This window comes from Mytilus galloprovincialis, chromosome 6 (genome assembly GCF_965363235.1).
Source record: "Mytilus galloprovincialis chromosome 6, xbMytGall1.hap1.1, whole genome shotgun sequence".
Taxonomy (NCBI): Eukaryota; Metazoa; Mollusca; class Bivalvia; order Mytilida; family Mytilidae; genus Mytilus; species Mytilus galloprovincialis.
In genome coordinates this window covers 9,319,210-9,340,277 of record NC_134843.1, presented here as the reverse complement: position 1 = coordinate 9,340,277, position 21,068 = coordinate 9,319,210, and the positions used below count along the sequence as shown (strand labels likewise).

Sequence of the window (21,068 nt, the reverse complement as noted above, 5' to 3'; positions counted from 1 at the left end):
TCTTAATTTCTTATTTTTTACGTAACCTCACCTCAGTACATCCTTAAGTTATTTTAAGAATTTCATTTATTACATTGGTTGCAATGAATTACATTGATTTCCCAGTTAGATAAAAACCGATAATTTCACATGTGAAATAAACGTGGTTATTTCACTCTCTGACGTCATACAACAATAGGCGTTGTCAAGACGTCGATAACGTCGGATCAAAACAAATTGTCAATGCGTAGGAAAAAGATATAGTTCCTTACATTTTCTACATTATTTTAATAAAAAAAGCCAAATTTTGCCAATGTAATAAAAAGAATAACTAATCGCCGTATTTGAATATCAAAAATAAGACAACTTGTGACCGAACGCCGCTATGGATTAAACTCGTGCTGCGCACTCGTTTAATCCATGCGTCGTTCGGTCACGCGTTGTCTTATTTTTGATATTCAAATACGGCGATTAGTTATACTATAATTATTACATTGGTTGCAATGAATTACATTGATTTTCCAGTGAAAAAACCTAATATAATTTCACATGTGAAATAAACGTAGTTATTTCATTCCTCTGAAGTCAAACATCAATAGGTGTTGTCAAAGAGAGCCAAAAGATACCAGAGAGACTGTCAAACTCATATGACAAACAAGACGTTGGATAAAAACAAATTGTGAATGCGTAGTAAAAGATATACTTCCTTACATTTTCTACTTTAATTTCACAAAAAAACCATTTGCCAATGTAATAAAAGAATAATTAATCAAAGAATTCAAATATTGAAAAATGTTCAACTTGTGACCGAACACCACTGATAATTAACTCGTGCGCTACGCACATTCATGAATTAATGTGTTGTTTGGTCATGTGTTGAATATTCTTCTCTATTTGAATTCTTTGATTAGTTATTAAGTAATATTCATAAATATTTTTTTTTAAATTGATTTTCTATCCATGATGCTTATTCTTCCAGGAATAAAGCCTCTTCATCTGCATCATCAGAAAATTTTGTCCGTCTTAATATGAAAATAAAGACGTATAAAAGGAAAGGAAAGAAAGGCATGACAGGACCACAGATGAGAAGATTTCAATGGAAACAGAAAATGAAGTCTCGCAGCAAAAGTTATGGAGATAAATGTTTTAAATGTGGACAGGAAGGACATTGGGCTAATAAGTGTAAAGGTAAATTGAAAGTAAAAAAAAAAAGAATTAATTAGCATTTTACAAGAATAGTAGGGGTTTTTTCTGTTCAACTTTACAATGAAATAGAGGACAGTTCTACCATCACAAATTGCATACATTTGACAGAGTTGTCAAGCCACAACTGGAGATTTGGAAATTTTCAGCTGGAGTTTGGGCCTCATAACTGGAGATTTTTTAAGACCTTTTTATTGACATATGCAAGATTTTTTCATGTGTATTTAAACTGCATAGCTTTCTTTTTTGTTAAATGTAAGCATGGTCTTGACCCTTGGCACTGGACTTGCACCATTTATAAATTTGGCTAGATACTGTGTTTTCTTTAATATTATGCTGGGGTACATGTATTTGGTGATAACATGATACAATTTGTATTTTGTCAAATTATAAGACAAACACACTGATATAGGTATTCCATTGGCCTAGATAGAAGACAAGCCATAAATATCATATTTAAGTTGATTTTATTATCTTTGAGGTTCAGTATAAACTAAGTGTTCCATGTTTTCAACAGCATCACAGTTTATAAAGTTGATGTTTATACAACTGTTCCATTGTCAGTATTTCACTTTTACTCATCCAGACGTGTATATTTAACTAGCTAGTTGATTACTAGGTAAATGCCAATCATATTTTATTGTTGTATATACAGTCTATAATCCTTAACACCTTCATTGATTACTTGAGGCTATTTTCCTATTTATCTTTTTGACACAAATTCCATTACTGGAAACTTCCGTTTTTCTCTGACTTTTCCCATATCAATTTAGAGTTTCTCAGACTTTTTCCCTGTCCCTATCTATTTTGTAAACAGAAATGTCTACTGAAATTTTTTCAAGATTGACATTTTCAAAAAGCAGAAGATTTTAAATTTTAACGGGAGGGACGGAAGAGGGTCTGAAAAGTGGGAGATTTTAACACCCGCTGGAAGAATCACAAGTTTGAAATTGTTTATGTAAAGTAACAGTGTTAGTGTTCTAACTTTTAAACTCTTATTAGAGCAAGTTGGGAATAAAAGAATATGTAGCCTACACCTAAATGAAACAGCAACCCAATTATGAAATAAAAACTTTGAGACATCTAGAGGTCTTCAGCATGAGACAAGTCTTGACAAGACAAATTCAGATACATTTGAATAGATTTAAAGAGACCCCAAAAATTAAGATACAGAAATCATGCATTCTTACAGTTACTAACTTTCACTGTAACATCTACCAATGTAATTTGAGGCATATTTTTATCAGCAATGTTTTGAATTTGATCGTCTTGAAAGCCTTAAAAGTAAAGAACAGAAAATGAAAAGAATTTAACCTTTAAGCTGTGTTTCAAAATGTTATTTTAAGTGAATCAGTGCTGTTTTTTACAACAACAGTTTAGATATATACCAGTTATCCGTTATGAATAAGTAGATATATATACCAGTTATCCGTTATGAATAAGTCAATATTTAAAAAAGAAAGATTTGACCAGTTTTTGATTTTTACTTGAATATTTTGATAACATTTTCCATACTGGTGACCAGCTCCAAGCCAAAGAGGTGAAAAATTGAATTTGAAATACTGTGATTTACATTTATTTTCATGGACACTAATTTTCAAAGATTGAAGAAAACTTTTTCATTGTTTTTTGGTTTCATAGTTTTGTCTATAGTAGTCATACAAACCTTAAGAAAGTTTGTTATACTAAAAAAAATTTCATGAAAATGGGTATCCCACTTATAATTATGAATCCACAGTACCCATATTGAAATACGTTTGGTTTCTGATTTATAGGTCAAGGTAAAATGTTGGTTTCTGATTAATAGGTCAAGGTAAAATGTTGGTGTCTGATTAATAGGTCAAGGTAAAATGTTGGTTTCTGATTAATAGGTCAAGGTAAAAAAACGTTGGTTTCTGATTTATAGGTCAAAGTTAAACGTTGGTTTCTGATTTATAGGTCAAGGTAAAGCAAAGGAGGAAATTGATGATAAGCCACCAGTTCTGGAGGAAAATTTCCCAACCCTGAAACAAGCTACAATGATGGCTAAAGGTGTTAAGATGGATGTCCAAGAAAATAAAAGAAAAGCAAAAGTAAAGAAATCTGAAGAAACAGAAGACAACCAGGAAGGTAATTAAGATAGCTGCATTATTGTGGTGAATGTTGTCATGGAAATGGAAAAAGAACTATAGAACAGGGATTTATTGCATATTTTGGTTTACCAAGTCAGGTTAAACAGTTGAGTTACCTCTCTTTCCTTAGGATAATCAACTGTAAAATTTAAAATAAAATTGAGAATGGAAATCGGGAATGTGTCAACGAGACAAAAACCCGACCAAAGAGCAGAAAACAGCCAAAGGCAACCAATGGGTCTTCAGTGCATAGAGAAAATCCTGACCTGGAGGCGTGCTTCAGTTGGCCCCTAAACAAAAATGTGCACTAGTTCAGTGTAAATGTTTTGCTTTGGGAGGTAGCATTTGGTTTGAGGATTCATGATTTCATTAATTTACAATATTCTTCATCAAACAATTACTGCTTCAATTATATTCTTTGAAAGTTTCAATTATGCTTATCTCTAACACACAAAATCTACAAAAAATATATAGTATCAAATCTATAATAGTGATTCATTTCTGTAAAAAACACAGGATGGATATACTGTTAGATTTTTCAGAAATGCTAACAAATCGTTTTATATCTTATCTGTTTATTTTAGAGCTGTTTTAATGGGCACGTGGTTAATGCAGGGCTTTCCATTGAAGCCGGTAGCTGGCGGAAATCCACCGTTTACGGTGGCTTCAAGTGCCGGCTACTTCACTGACAAAAATATAAATTCAAAAAGAAAAAAAATATCCTTTTCAAATGTTTACAGGCAGCCGAGAGACGTATTGTTGCAAAGTCGCGGTCAAGATAAACAAGGGATGAAAAGTCAGTGTTTAACTTGGGCTAAATATAGTTCACATGAATTCAGGTCACTGATTGGTTGTCTATTTAAAGTCAGAATGCATCGTTGAATGGTTGTCTATTTAAAGTCAGAATGCATCGTTTTCAAAGTTAACAATAGAGACGTTTCGATGGTCATTAACTCGTTGGCTGTTTTTTTGCTTTTAAAACGCGGAGACTATAAGTTATATGGTTCGCTACAGACCCCATACGGATCCATAGAGGGTTAGTAAAATCCATAGGGGGTCAGTAGTTAACCGTATAACGAATTTATCGGACGCTGGTCTTTTTCTGCGGCGTTTTGTTGAAAAATAAACAATGAAACACAACAACATTAATAGATGATGTCGCCATTAACGCGTCATGAACCCCATATGAAACTTACTAACCTCATACGGTCTCATAGGGGGTCTCCACGTGACGGCATTTAACCAATCACAACGTGATAATTCATCTGTGGTCCGATAAAATCAGATAGGATGACAATCTTATGTTATGGAATAATGTCAGTCAATTTAAAGAAAGTGTAGTAGATCATATTGTCAGAATCTGGAAAACAGTATCTTTTGAAGTTCATTTTTCAAAGCCCATGTGGTGTTCAGAGAATCAAGGTCAAAAACGAAAGTAGAATATTGTCGACTCGACCTCAAATAAATAATATTTCCAAATGATTTATGTATCCGACTTATTGAACAGTTTCCAAAAAAAAGAAAAAATCAGAGAATATATCAGTTTTCTGTCAATACTTGAGAAAGTTGTATGATTTGTGTAACAGTCTTGAGAGAAAAGGGAGGTCATTTGTTTACAAATGCACGTAGTTATGCAAAATAAATCAATCAAGATTTCGAACAAACTGGATTATTATATAAATAAAACTCCTTTAAAAGTAAATGAATTTTAAGCATAAGGTAATAAAAAAATAAAAAAAACTATAACATAAAAAAAAATTAAATTTCTTTGAGATTTTTATCATGTATATTTCATACATAAAAAGATGAAATTAGGTGCCAGGAGATTGCGAGAATGCAGGAATTTGCTCTATTTATGCAAGAGCTTCTGGGGGCTGTGAGTGGCCCCCAGACTCCCTGTCATAAGGCACCAAGCTTACAGCTTGGTGGGCGTCCGGCTTTGCCGAACGCATGTTACAGCCGCCTATAATTTTAATTAAGCCTTCTACTTCAATTTAAAGGGAAAGCCCTGTTAATGCAATTATTAAATAATTAAATCAAGAAAAAAGCTTCATCAGGTCTTTCAGTCATATAACTTTACTCTGTACTCAGGAGTACAAAATTCATGCTCATTTTTGGTGCTCTTTATAGGTTGTTTTATGGTGTGAGCCAAAGCTCCGTGTTGAAGACCGTACTTTGACCCATAATGGTTTTTCTTTTACTAATCGTGACTTGGATGGAGAGTTGTCTCATTGGCACTCATATCACATCTTCTTAAATCTATTGAAATCCCAAAATCTAGTAAGTGTTTTTGTTGAATTTTGAGTCTGAGCACAATTTATTAATTGTACTTGAAAAGTTGAAAGTTGTATGACTGTAAGCTTAAGGTACTCCTAATTATTCAAGGGGTATTTTCTGATTTTCCCAGCAAAATAAGGAAATTGGAATGGATCGAAAGGCATTAACTATGAAATAAAAAGTTATTAACGTTTTGATATTATGATTTTTGGTTATAGAAAAAGAAGAAGAAGATTTTGATGATCTAGATGTAGAAGCAGGAGTTGTCAGAAATACCAGAGAACAACCAGACAAGCCTCCACCCATGGAACCATTCTTTACACTGGAGGAATCCCAGTCACAAGGTTTGAAATAAATCACTTTATTAATTATGTATAGCCAAGGCTTCATTGATCTTCCCAAACACTCTGCATCAATTCAAGGATATTGTTTTGGCTTTTGAGATAAGAATGAAAGAAGTTAATGTTGGTCGCTGAAATTGCATGGAAAGGAATTTATTTTATCCTTATACAAATGCTAGATGAAATTTAATAAGAAAATTATTTTGTTCAGAAATGAGAATGACATTTTGACATCTTAAACAGATTTTTTGTTGAATTGAGTTTTTTTTTGTAAGCAAAATTATAGTTCATATTTTAGTTTTATATTATCCATTACTGCAATTAATCTATAATAATATCTAAGCTTCACTCGTTTAGATATTCCAGAATCTGTAAGAAAAGGACTGAAGATGTTTGGTTATGAAAGGTTTAGACATGGACAAGAGAAAGCAGTATTGAGGATATTGTCAGGTTTGTGGGTTTATGTTTAATGATTAACACATAGCTGAATGGGTGATAGAGCAGATTGTAAAACCCTAGAAAACATTATCAACAGAGGCAGAGTTTTTTTTTGGAAAAAAACCAAAAGTGAATCAAAAATGTTTATTTGAAAAATCCCAAAGATGAAGCAAGAAATTTTTTCATTTTGACAGTGTATGATAATGTTTTGAGGCTAAAACATAGAACTTTAACATTGTCTTGAACATTATTGATGTAAAATCAATTGATTGTCATTTAGATTTATAATATCAATTTTTGATTGGTCCTCACAAGAAGGTGACATTGAAAAAACTATCTCCCGCTGAGCCATGGGATATAGTAATTATCTTCCTCTTATTAGCCAATCTAAATCTGGCATTTTAATATGAATGTTAATAAGATGTTTTATCTCATGAACAATAGAAAACTACTATGGATTCATTATTATTTGTTGGAAACCAATTAATTAAATGTTCAACGAATAACAACAATTTTATAAGCTTGTTTGCAGACTTCGGCAAAACCACGAATTCAAATATCCATGAAAAGTCTTCCTTACTCCACGAAAATTGGTACCCACGAAAATAAATAAATCCACAGTATACATAAAATTGAAAAGATATGGAATGATTGCAATTGAAACAACTATCCATGAGATAACCAAATTATGACAAATATGGTATGAAAAATCTACAGGGCACTGTTCAGTCTATAAGCAACACCTTATATAAAAAGCTATTAAAGACCCCAGCATGACAAATGTTCAACCATTCAAAATAAAAACTACATGCTATTGAACGAAAAACAAAGCCTGGTCAGTTAAAAAAAATGAATATGGCAAATGAAAAGTTGTATTATGAGTAGTGTTATATGTTTGATTATGAAAAGTATAGATATAAGACATTAACATTTGTGAGGCAAGTTTGGAGTATATAGAACCTTTTGTAAGGAAAGTTTTTATAGGATGCAAAACCACGACCCCTTATAAGTTGTCTTGAAATCTGGCATGCTGGCACAGACAAGTTTAAACAGCAGACTTTTCAGACTATTTCAAACATCTTTTCCTCTGAAACTACTGAACTAATTCCAACCAAACTTAAGCTGAATGATCCTTAGGGTATCTAGAATAAAGTTTGTGTTTTATTTTCTGTTTTGTCAAAAAAACTTGGCTGCCATGGCTAAAAATAAAACATAGGGGTAAAATGCAGTTTTTTCTTATATCTCAAAAACCAAAGCAGTGAGAGCAAATCTGACATGGGGGTTAAAGTGTTCATAAGGTAAAGTTCTATCAGCCCTGAAATTTTCAGATGAATCTAAGAACCCATTGTTGGGTTGCTGCCACTAAACTGGTAATTTTAAGGAAATTTTGCAGGTTTTGGTTTTTATCTTGAATAGTATTAGTGATAAAGATAAACTGTAAACAGCAAATATGTTCAGCAAAGTAAGATCTACAAATAAGTTTATATGACCAAAATTGTCAATTGACCCCTTAAAGAGTTATTGCCCTTAAAGGACATTTTACACAATTTGTTTATCATGTTTTCTAACTTTAAAAAATCTTTTTTTCTGAAACCACTGAACCAATTCCAACCAAACTTGAGCTGAATGACCCTTAGAGTGTCTAGAATAAAGTTTGTGTTTTATTTTCTGTTTCGTCAAATACATGGCCGCCATGGCTAAAAATAGAACATAGGGGTAAAATGCAGTTTTTTCGCTTATATCTCAAAAACCAAAGCATTTAGAGCAAATCTGAAATGGGATAAAAGTTTTTCTAGGTCAAGTTCTATCAGCCCTGAAATTTTCAGATGAATTTAATAACTCATTGTTGGGTAGCTGCCACTAAATTGCTAATTTTATGAAAATTTTGCAGTTTTTGGTTAACATCTTGAATATTATTAATGATAAAGATAAACTGTAAACAACAAAAAGTTTCAGCAAAGTAAGATCTACATTAAATAAAAAAAAAAAAAAAAAACTACGATGAAATTGGACACTTAAACTAATAAACGAAAGATATTTGCCAAAAAATCCAGGTGAGAGATTCAGGCTCTTGAGAGCCTCTTGTTTTTTTTTATCAGATTGGGTTCATCCACAGTGGTGACATTATCATTAGGAGATTGTACTTGTTTACCTATCACTACATATCACCATACAATCAGAACCATGATGTAATTCAACACATCTGATAAATGAAACCAATGCCAAAATTAAAAATATGTTTAAAAGTGTTTCCCCTCACCCACCCCCTTAAGCCCCCCGGTGTCATATGGTATTTTGAACCCCCTAAAAATTGAACCCGGTGTCATATGGTATTTTGAACCCCCTAAAAAGTGAACCCGGGGTCAAAATACCATGCGGTAAAATGACCCCGGGGTCATTTTTCACATATGGTATTTTGAACCCCCCTGCGGTATATTGAACTCCCTGTTTTTGATAAATAGTATTGCAGATAATCTAATTTACAATTTAATGGCTATCATTTTTTTTAACATGTGGTTTTAAGTGGGGGGTTCAATATACCACAGGGGGGTCAAAATACCATGGCCAAGTAAAATTTTCAAAATATCTTTTCCAGCATGTTTAATACATAAAAACCACTTATTGGAGTATGATAACTATGTTTAGGAGTTAAAATAGCTTGAATTTTTGAAATTCAAGGTCTATAGTAGGGGGTTCAATATACCGCAGGGGGGTCAAAATACCATGGCAAAGTAAAATTTTCAAAATATCTTTTCCAGTATATTAAATACATACAAACTACTTATTGGAGTATTATAACTATGTTAAGGATTTAGAATAGCTTGAATTTTTGAAATTTAAGGTCTATAGTAGGATGTTCAATATACCGCAGGGGGTCAAAATACCATGGCTAAGTAAAATTTTCAAAATATCTTTTCCAGCATGTTTAATACATACAAACCACTTATTGGAGTATTATAACTATGTTTAGGATTTAGAATCGCTTGAATTTTTGAAATTCAAGGTCCATAGTAGGGGGTTCAATATACCGCAGGGGGTCAAAATACCATGGCTAAATAAAATTTTTAAAATATCTTTTCCACTATATTAAATACATACAAACTACTTATTGGAGTATCATAACTATGTTAAGGATTTAGAATAGCTAGATTTTTTGAAATTCAAGGTCTATAGTAGGGGGTTCAATATACCGCAGGGGGTCAAAATACCATGGCTAAGTAAAATTTTCAAAATATCTTTTCCAGCATGTTTAATACATACAAACCACTTATTGGAGTATTGAAACTATGTTTAGGAGTTAAAATAGCTTGAATTTTTTAAATTCAAGGTCTATAGTAGGGGGTTCAATATACCGCAGGAGGGGTCAAAATACCATGGCAAAGTAAAATTTTCATAATATCTTTTCCAGCATATTAAATACATACAAAATACCATGGCAAAGTAAAATTTTCATAATATCTTTTCCAGCATATTAAATACATACAAACTACTTATTGGAGTATTATAACTATGTTAAGGATTTAGAATAGCTTGATTTTTTGAAATTCAAGGTCTATAGTAGGGGGTTCAATATACCATGTAGGGGGTGTCAAAATACCATGGCAAAGTAAAATTTTCATAATATCTTTTCCAGTATATTAAATACATACAAACTACTTATTGGAGTATCATAACTATGTTAAGGATTTAGAATCGCTTGAATTTTTGAAATTCAAGGTCCATAGTAGGGGGTTCAATATACCGCAGGGGGTCAAAATACCATGGCTAAATAAAATTTTTAAAATATCTTTTCCACTATATTAAATACATACAAACTACTTATTGGAGTATCATAACTATATTAAGGATTTAGAATAGCTAGAATTTTTTAAATTCAAGGTCTATAGTAGGGGGTTCAATATACCGCAGGGGGGTCAAAATACCATGGCTAAGTAAAATTTTCAAAATATCTTTTCCAGCATGTTAAATACATACAAACTACTTATTGGAGTATTAAAACTATGTAAAGGATTTAGAATAGCTTGAATTTTTGAAATTCAAGGTCTATAGTAGGGAGTTCAATATACCGCAGGGGGGGTCAAAATACCATGGCAAAGTAAAATTTTCATAATATCTTTTCCAGCATGTTAAATACATACAAACTACTTATTGGAGTATTATAACTATGTTAAGGATTTAGAATAGCTTGATTTTTTTAAATTCAAGGTCTATAGTAGGGGGTTCAATATACCACAGGCTGTCACTGCGTGACAGGGGGGGTCAAAATACCATGGCAAAGTAAAATTTTCATAATATCTTTTCCAGTATATTAAATACATACAAACTACTTATTGGAGTATCATAACTATGTTAAGGATTTAGAATCGCTTGTATTTTTTGAAATTCAAGGTCCATAGTAGGGGGTTCAATATACCGCAGGGGGTCAAAATACCATGGCTAAATAAAATTTTTAAAATATCTTTTCCACTATATTAAATACATACAAACTACTTATTGGAGTATCATAACTATGTTAAGGATTTAGAATAGCTAGAATTTTTTAAATTCAAGGTCTATAGTAGGGGGTTCAATATACCGCAGGGGGTCAAAATACCATGGCCAAGTAAAATTTTCAAAATATCTTTTCCAGCATGTTTAATACATACAAATCACTTATTGGAGTATTAAAACTATGTTAAGGAGTTAAAATAGCTTGAATTTTTTAAATTCATGGTCTATAGTAGGGGGGTTCAATATACCGCAGGGGGTCAAAATACCATGGTTAAGTAAAATTTTCAAAATATCTTTTCCAGCATGTTAAATACATACAAACTACTTATTGGAGTATCATATTTATGTTTAGAAGTTAAAATAGTTTGAATTTTTTAAATTCAAGGTCTATAGTAGGGGGTTCAATATACTGCAGGGGGGTCAAAATACCATGGCTAAGTAAAATTTTCAAAATATCTTTTCCAGCATGTTAAATACATACAAACTACTTATTGGAGTATTATAACTATGTTTAGGAGTTAAAATAGCTTGAATTTTTGAAATTCAAGGTCTATAGTAGGGGTTCAATATACCGCAAGGGGGTCAAAATATCATGGCTAAGTAAAATTTTCAAAATATCTTTTCCAGCATGTTTAATACATACAAACTACTTATTGGAGTATTAAAACTATGTAAAGGATTTAGAATAGCTTGAATTTTTGAAATTCAAGGTCTATAGTAGGGGGTTCAATATACCGCAGGGGGAGGGGGGGGGGGGGGGTCAAAATACCATGGGAAAGTAAAATTTTCATAATATCTTTTCCAGCATGTTAAATACATACAAACTACTTATTGGAGTATTATAACTATGTTAAGGATTTAGAATAGCTTGATTTTTTGAAATTCAAGGTCTATAGTAGGGGGTTCAATATACCACAGGCTGTCACTGCATGACAGGGGGGGGGGTCAAAATACCATGGCTAAGTAAAATTTTCATAATATCTTCTCCAGTATATTAAATACATACAAACTACTTATTGGACTATCATAACTATGTTAAGGATTTAGAATAGCTAGAATTTTTTGAAATTTAAGGTCTATAGTAGGGTGTTCAATATACCGCAGGGGGGTCAAAATACCATGGCTAAGTAAAATTTTCAAAATATCTTTTCCAGCATGTTTAATACATACAAACCACTTATTGGAGTATTAAAACTATGTTAAGGAGTTAAAATAGCTTGAATTTTTGAAATTCAAGGTCTATAGTAGGGGGTTCAATATACCGCAAGGGGGTCAAAATACCATGGCTAAGTAAAATTTTCAAAATATCTTTTCCAGTATATTAAATACATACAAACTACTTATTGGAGTATTATAACTATGTTTAGGAGTTAAAATAGCTTGAGATTTTGAAATTCAAGGTCTATAGTAGGGGTTCAATATACCGCAAGGGGGTCAAAATATCATGGCTAAGTAAAATTTTCAAAATATCTTTTCCAGCATGTTAAATACATACAAACTACTTATTTGAGTATTAGAACTATGTAAAGGATTTAGAATAGCATGAATTTTTGACATTCAAGGTCTATCGTAGGGGGTTCAATATACCACAGGGGGGGTCAAAATACCATGGCAAAGTAAAATTTTCATAACATCTTTTCCAGCATGTTAAATACATACAAACTACTTATTGGAGTATTATAACTACTAGAACACACCCGCGAAATCGCGGGCCAGAGCGTAGTTTAAAGTATGTAAAGTGTTGTTTGAAGAATTTTGTAAAATATTGAATGACTGGAGAATTTCAGCAAAAGTATCATAGGTTATCCCTACTCCTTTATTTCCAAAATTATAAATTTTTGGTTTTCTATCAGTTTCAATATGAACATAAATACATTAAGTATGTTATGAACGTTTAAGAAAGGAGCCTGTAATTCAGTGGTTGTCGTTTGTTTATGTGTTACATATTTGTTTTTCGTTCATTTTTTATACATAAATAAGGCTGCTAGTTTTCTCGTTTGAATTGTTTTACATTGTCATTTCGGGGCCTTTTAAAGCTGAGTATGCGGTATGGACTTTGCTCGTTGTTGAAGACCGTACGGTGACCTGTAGTTGTTAATTTCTGTGTCATTTTGGTCTCTTGTGGAGAGTTGTCTCAACATGGCAATCATACCACATCTTCTTTTTTTGTAATCAATGATTATTTTGTAAAAGATTTATTGACTGGAGAATTTCGGAAAAGGTATCAAAAGTTCACATGAATAATTTTAGCGCTTATCTGTATATTTTGAACATTCATTACTATATAAATAAAGTGTAATTTACTTCAATTCTAAGTTTACTAATCGATCCATGGTGGTCATTAATATGGTATACACACAGACCCTCTCTATTTAATAAACTCTGTGACCGCCGTGGATAGTAAACTTGAAAATAATAGCAGATAGAATTCTGAAAATACACTTTATTCGTAGTATATGTATGTTCAAAGTATACAGAACAGAAGATATTTCGAAAATTTTACTTTGCCATGGTATTTTGACCCTCCTGCGGTATAATGAACATGATGAACCCCATACTCTAGACCTTTAATTTCTAACTATCTGGCAATTCTAACTCTTTTAAGTAGTTAGAATACACCAACAAGTAGTTTGTATGTATTAAACTTGCTGGAAAAGATATTTTGAAAATTTTATTTTGCCATGGTATTTTGAACCCCCTACTCTAGACCTTTAATTTCTGATTATCTGGCAATTCTAACTCTTTTATGTAGTTAGAATACACCAAAAAGTAGTTTGTATTTATTGAACCTGCTGGAAAAAATATTTTGAAAATTTTACTTTGCCATGGTATTTTGACCCCCTGCGGTATTTTGAACCCCCTACTCTAGACCTTTAATTAAAAAAAATTCTGGCAATTCTAACTCTTTTATGTAGTTAGAGTACACCAACAAGTAGTTTGTATGTATTAAACTTGCTGGAAAAGATATTTTGAAAATTTTACTTTGTCATAGTATTTTGACCCCCCTGCGTTATATTGAACCCCCTACTCTAGACCTTTAATTTCTAGCAATCTGGCAATTCTAACTCTATTATGTAGTAAGAATACACCAAAAAGTAGTTTGTATTTATTAAACTTGCTTGAAAAGATATTTTGAAAATTTTACTTTGCCATGGTGTTTTGACCCCCTGCGGTATTTTGAATCCCCTACTGTAGACCTTTAATTAAAAAAAATCTGGCAATTCTAATTCTTTTATGTAGTTAGAATACACCAATAAGTAGTTTGTATGTATTTAACTTGCTGGAAAAGACATTTCGAAAATTTTACTTTGCCATGGTATTTTGACCCTCCTGCGGTATAATGAACCCCCTACTCTTGATCTTTTATTAAAAAAAATCTGGCAATTCTAACTCTTTTATGTAGTTAGAATACACCAATAAGTAGTTTGTATGTATTTAACTTGCTGGAAAAGGCATTTCCAAAATTTTACTTTGTCATAGTATTTTGACCCCCCTGCGTTATATTGAACCCCCTACTCTAGACCTTTTAATTTCTAACAATCTGGCAATTCTAATTCTATTATGTAGTTAGAATACAACAAAAAGTAGTTTGTATTTATCAAACTTGCTGGAAAAGATATTTTGAAAATTTTACTTTGCCATGGTGTTTTGCCCCCTGCTGTATATTGAACCCCCTACTCTAGACCTTTAATTCAAAAAATTCTGGCAATTTTAACTCTTTTATGTAGTTAGAATACACCAACAAATTGTTTGTATGTATTTAAACTTGCTGGAAAAGATATGTTGAAAATTTTACTTTGCCATGGTATTTTGACCCCCTGCGGTATATTGAACCCCCTACTCTAGACAATTAATTTCTAACAATCTGGCAATTCTAACTCTTTAATGTAATTAGAATACACCAATAAGTAGTTTGTTTGATTTAACTTGCTGGTAAAGATATTTTTAAAATTTTACTTTACTTTGTATTTTGACCCCCTCCCCCTTTTTTACCATGGAAAATCAAAACTACCCTATATATATATATATATATATATATATATATATATATATATATATATATATATATATATATATATATATATATATATATATTTATATATATATGTTATATATATATATATATATATATGTTATAATTACAAATAATTAAAGCATTTAAGCTACATATGGTCTAGTTATAATGTGTCAATAAGTGTTTTGAATGACATTTTGTTGGTAAAGACTTCAGAGCACTTATATACCAAGCAAAGATATTTCTTTTAATTAAGCATGGAAAATGTACCTCCCCTCCTTGTATGAATAATTTTTTAATCTATGGTAAGCTTTAGAATAATGTATAATGTTCTAATAATCATCTAGGATGAAAAAAACAGGGGGGTTCAATTTACCATGGGGGGGGGGGGTTCAATTTACCATAGCGGCATTTTGACCCCGAGGTCAATATACCATGGGGTTCAAAATACCATATGACACCGGGTCAAAAAATTATTTTCCACAAAAAAATAGAAATTATTTTTATTCCCCAAAATAATTCGTTTCCATTTCTGAAAAGTGCTTGAAAGCAAAAGGATTGATAATCTAAACACTCAAATTGAGCACAAACAAGTGATAAGTGGCCTAGACTGGATAAGTCAAGCCATTCATAAATTAGGCCGTTAGTTTTCTCATTTGAATTGTTTTACATTGTCATTTCGGGGCCTTTTATAGCTGACTATGCGGTATGGGCTTTGCTCATTGCTGAAGGCAGATTAGTCACCTATAGTTGTTAATTTTTGTGTTATTTTGGTCTCTTGTGGAGAGTTGTCTCATTGACAATCATACCTCATCTTCTTTTTAGCTCACCTGGCCCGAAGGGCCAAGTGAGCTTTTCCTATCACTTGGCGTCCGTCGTCCGTCGTCGTCCGTCTTGCGTCATGCGTCCGTCGTCGTTAACTTTTACAAAAATCTTCTCCTCTGAAACTACTGGACCAAATTAAACCAAACTTGGCCACAATCATCATTAGGGTATTTAGTTTAAAAAATGTGTCCGGCGACCCGTCCAACCAACCAAGATGGCCTCCATGGCTAAAAATAGAACATAGGGGTAAAATGCAGTTTTTGGCTTATAACTCAAAAACCAAAGCATTTAGAGCAAATCTGACATGGCGTAAAATTGTTTATCAGGTCAAGATCTATCACCCCTGAAATTTTCAGATGATTCGGACAACCTGTTGTTGGGTTGCTGCCCCTGAATTGGTAATTTTAAGGAAATTCTGCTGTTTTTGGTTATTATCTTGAATATTATTATAGATAGAGATAAACTGTAAACAGCAATAATGTTCAGCAAAGTAAGATTTACAAATAAGTCAACATGACCGAAATGGTCAGTTGACCCCTTTAGGAGTTATTGCCCTTTATAGTCAATTTTTAACCATTTTTCGTAAATCTTAGTAATCCTTTACAAAAATCTCCTCTGAAACTACTGGGCCAAATTAATCCAAACTTGGCCACAATCATCTTTGGGGTATCTAGTTTAAAAAATGTGTGGCGTGACCCTGCCATCCAACCGAGATGGCCGCCAGGGCTAAAAATAGAACATAGGGTAAAATGCAGTTTTTGGTTTATAACTCAAAAACCAAAGCATTTAGAGCAAATCTGATGAGGATAAAAATTGTTTATCAGGTCAAGATTTATCAGTCCTGAAATTTTCAGATGAATCGGACAACCTGTTGTTGAGTTGCTGCACCTGATTTGGTAATTTTAAGGAAATTTTGCTGTTTTTGGTTATTATCTTGAATATTATTATAGATAGAGATAAACTGTCAACAGCAGTAATGTTCAGCAAAGTAAGATTTACAATTAAGTCGACATGACCGAAATGGTCAATTGACCCCTTTAAGAGTTATTGCCCATTATAGTCAATTTTTAACCATTTTTCGTAAATCTTAGTAATCCTTTACAAAAATCTTCTCCTCTGAAACTACTGGGCCAAATTAATCCAAACTTGGCCACAATCAGCTATGGGGGATCTTCTTTAAAAAAAAGTGTCCGGTGACCCGGTGTCATATGGTATTTTGAACCCCCTAAAAAGTGAACCCGGGGTCAAAATACCATGCGGTAAAATGACCCCGGGGTCATTATACCGCATGGTATTTTGACCCCGGGGTCATTTTTCACATATGGTATTTTGAACCCCCCTGCGGTATATTGAACCCCCCTGTTTTTGATAAATAGTATTGCAGATAATCTAATTTACAATTTATTGGCTATCATTTTTTTTAATTTGTGGTTTTAAGTAGGGGGTTCAATATACCGCATGGGGGTCAAAATACCATGGCTAAGCAAAATGTTCAAAATATCTTTTCCAGCATGTTTAACACATACAAACCACTTATTGGAGTATTATAACTATGTAAAGGAGTTAGAATAGCTTGAATTTTTGAAATTCAAGGTCTATAGTAGGGGGTTCAATATACCGCAGGGGGGTCAAAATACCATGGCTAAGTAAAATTTTCAAAATATCTTTTCCAGTATATTAAATACATACAAACTACTTATTGGAGTATTATAACTATGTTAAGGAGTTGGAATAGCTTGAATTTTTGAAATTCAAGGTCTATAGTAGGGGGTTCAATATACCGCAGGGGGTTCAAAATACCATGGCTAAATAAAATTTTCAAAATATCTTTTCCAGTATATTAAATACATACAAACTACTTATTGGAGTATTATAACTATGTTAAGGAGTTGGAATAGCTTGAATTTTTGAAATTCAAGGTCTATAGTAGGGGGTTCAATATACCGCAGGGGGTTCAAAATACCATGGCTAAATAAAATTTTCAAAATATCTTTTCCAGTATATTAAATACATACAAACTACTTATTGGAGTATTATAACTACAATGTATGTTAAGGAGTTAGAATAGCTTGAATTTTTGAAAATCAAGGTCTATAGTAGGGGGTTCAATATACCGCAGGGGGGGCAAAATACCATGGCTAAGTAAAATTTTCAAAATATCTTTTCCAGTATATTAAATACATACAAACTACTTACTGGTGTATTGTTACTATGTTAAGGAGTTGGAATAGCTTGAATTTTTGAAATTCAAGGTCTATAGTAGGGGGTTCAATATACCGCAGGGGGTTCAAAATACCATGGCTAAATAAAATTTTCAAAATATCTTTTCCAGTATATTAAATACATACAAACTACTTATTGGAGTATTATAACTACAATGTATGTTAAGGAGTTAGAATAGCTTGAATTTTTGAAAATCAAGGTCTATAGTAGGGGGTTCAATATACCGCAGGGGGGTCAAAATACCATGGCTAAGTAAAATTTTCAAAATATCTTTTCCAGTATATTAAATACATACAAACTACTTACTGGTGTATTGTTATTATGTTAAGGAGTTAGAATAGCTTGAATTTTTGAAATTCAAGGTCTATAGTAGGGGGTTCAATATACCGCAGGGGGGTCAAAATACCATGGCTAAGTAAAATTTTCAAAATATCTTTTCCAGTATATTAAATACATACAAACTACTTATTGCAGTATTATAACTATGTTAAGGAGTTAGAATAGCTTGAATTTTTGAAATTCAAGGTCTATAGTAGGGGGTTCAATATACCGCAGGAGGTTCAAAATACCATGGCTAAGTAAAATTTTCAAAATATCTTTTCCAGTATATTAAATACCTACAAACTACTTATTGGAGTATTATAACTATGTTAAGGAGTTGGAATAGCTTGAATTTTTGAAATTCAAGGTCTATATTAGGGGGTTCAATATACCACAGGGGGTCAAAATACCATGGCTAACTAAAATTTTCAAAATATCTTTTCCAGTATATTAAATACATACAAACTACTTATTGGAGTATTATAACTACAATGTTTGTTAAGGAGTTAGAATAGCTTGAACTTTTGAAATTTAAGGTCTATAAGTAGGGGGTTCAATATACTGCAGGGGGGTCAAAATACCATGGCTAAGTAAAATTTTCAAAATATCATTTCCAGTATATTAAATACATACAAACTACTCATTGGAGTATTATAACTATGTTAAGGAGTTAGAATAACTTGAACTTTTGAAATTCAAGGTCTATAGTAGGGGGTTCAATATACCGCAGGGGGGTCAAAATACCATGGCTAAGTAAAATTTTCAAAATATCTTTTCCAGTATATTAAATACATACAAACTACTTATTGGAGTATTATAACTATGTTAAAGAGTTGGAATAGCTTGAACTTTTGAAATTTAAGGTCTATAGTAGGGGGTTCAATATACCGCAGGGGGGTCAAAATACCATGGCTAAGTAAAATTTTCAAAATATCGTTTCCAGTATATTAAATACATACAATCTACTCATTGGAGTATTATAACTATGTTAAGGAGTTAGAATAGCGTGAATTTTTGAAATTCAATGTCTATAGTAGGGGGTTCAATTTACCGCAGGGGGGTTAAAATACCATGGCTAAGTAAAATTTTCAAAATATCTTTTCCAGTATATTAAATACATACAAACTACTCATTGGAGTATTATAACTATGTTAAGGAGTTAGAATAGCTTGAACTTTTGAAATTTAAGGTCTATAGTAGGGGGTTCAATATACCGCAGGGGGGTCAAAAATTCAAAATACCATGGCTAAGTAAAATTTTCAAAATATCTTTTCCAGTATATTAAATACATATAAACTACTTATTGGAGTATTATAACTATGTTAAGGAGTTGGAATAGCTTGAACTTTTGAAATTTAAGGTCTATAGTAGGGGGTTCAATATACTGCAGGGGGGTCAAAATACCATGGCTAAGTAAAATTTTCAAAATATCTTTTCCAGTATATTAAATACATATAAACTACTTATTGGAGTATTATAACTATGTTAAGGAGTTGGAATAGCTTGAACTTTTGAAATTTAAGGTCTATAGTAGGGAATTCAATATACCGCAAGGGGGTCAAAATACCATGGCTAAGTAAAATTTTCAAAATATCTTTTCCAGTATATTAAATACATACAAACTACTCATTGGAGTATTATAACTATGTTAAGGAGTTAGAATAGCTTGAACTTTTGAAATTGAAGGTCTATAAGTAGGGGGTTCAATATACTGCAGGGGGGTCAAAATACCATGGCTAAGTAAAATTTTCAAAATATCTTTTCCAGTATATTAAATACATACAAACTACTCATTGGAGTATTATAACTATGTTAAGGAGTTAGAATAACTTGAACTTTTGAAATTCAAGGTCTATAGTAGGGGGTTCAATATACCGCAGGGGGGTCAAAATACCATGGCTAAGTAAAATTTTCAAAATATCTTTTCCAGTATATTAAATACATACAAACTACTTATTGGAGTATTATAACTATGTTAAGGAGTTGGAATAGCTTGAACTTTTGAAATTTAAGGTCTATAGTAGGGGGTTCAATATACCGCAGGGGGGTCAAAATACCATGGCTAAGTAAAATTTTCAAAATATCGTTTCCAGTATATTAAGTACATACAATCTACTCATTGGAGTATTATAACTATGTTAAGGAGTTAGAATAGCGTGAATTTTTGAAATTCAATGTCTATAGTAGGGGGTTCAATTTACCGCAGGGGGGTTAAAATACCATGGCTAAGTAAAATTTTCAAAATATCTTTTCCAGTATATTAAATACATACAAACTACTCATTGGAGTATTATAACTATGTTAAGGAGTTAGAATAGCTTGAACTTTTGAAATTTAAGGTCTATAGTAGGGGGTTCAATATACCGCAGGGGGGTCAAAAATTCAAAATACCATGGCTAAGTAAAATTTTCAAAATATCTTTTCCAGTATATTAAATACATATAAACTACTTATTGGAGTATTATAACTATGTTAAGGAGTTGGAATAGCTTGAACTTTTGAAATTTAAGGTCTATAGTAGGGGGTTCAATATACCGCAGGGGGGTCAAAATACCATGGCTAAGTAAAATTTTCAAAATATCTTTTCCAGTATATTAAATACATATAAACTACTTATTGGAGTATTATAACTATGTTAAGGAGTTGGAATAGCTTGAACTTTTGAAATTTAAGGTCTATAGTAGGGAATTCAATATACCGCAAGGGGGTCAAAATACCATGGCTAAGTAAAATTTTCAAAATATCTTTTCCAGTATATTAAATACATACAAACTACTCATTGGAGTATTATAACTATGTTAAGGAGTTAGAATAGCTTGAACTTTTGAAATTGAAGGTCTATAA

The 21,068-nt window shown here is 32.0% G+C and overlaps 1 protein-coding gene across 1 annotated transcript in view; it reads left to right on the top strand.

Moving 5' to 3' along the window:
• The window catches only part of LOC143078879 (ATP-dependent DNA helicase Q4-like), a 210,982-nt gene that overhangs the window by 10,216 nt on the left and 179,698 nt on the right, over positions 1–21,068 (top strand). The window contains exons 7-10 of the mRNA XM_076253901.1: positions 959–1,167; positions 3,121–3,291; positions 5,789–5,914; positions 6,269–6,361. Of these exons, the coding sequence (XP_076110016.1) occupies positions 959–1,167; positions 3,121–3,291; positions 5,789–5,914; positions 6,269–6,361 (599 nt within the window). The remainder of the gene's footprint in view (positions 1–958; positions 1,168–3,120; positions 3,292–5,788; positions 5,915–6,268; positions 6,362–21,068) is intronic.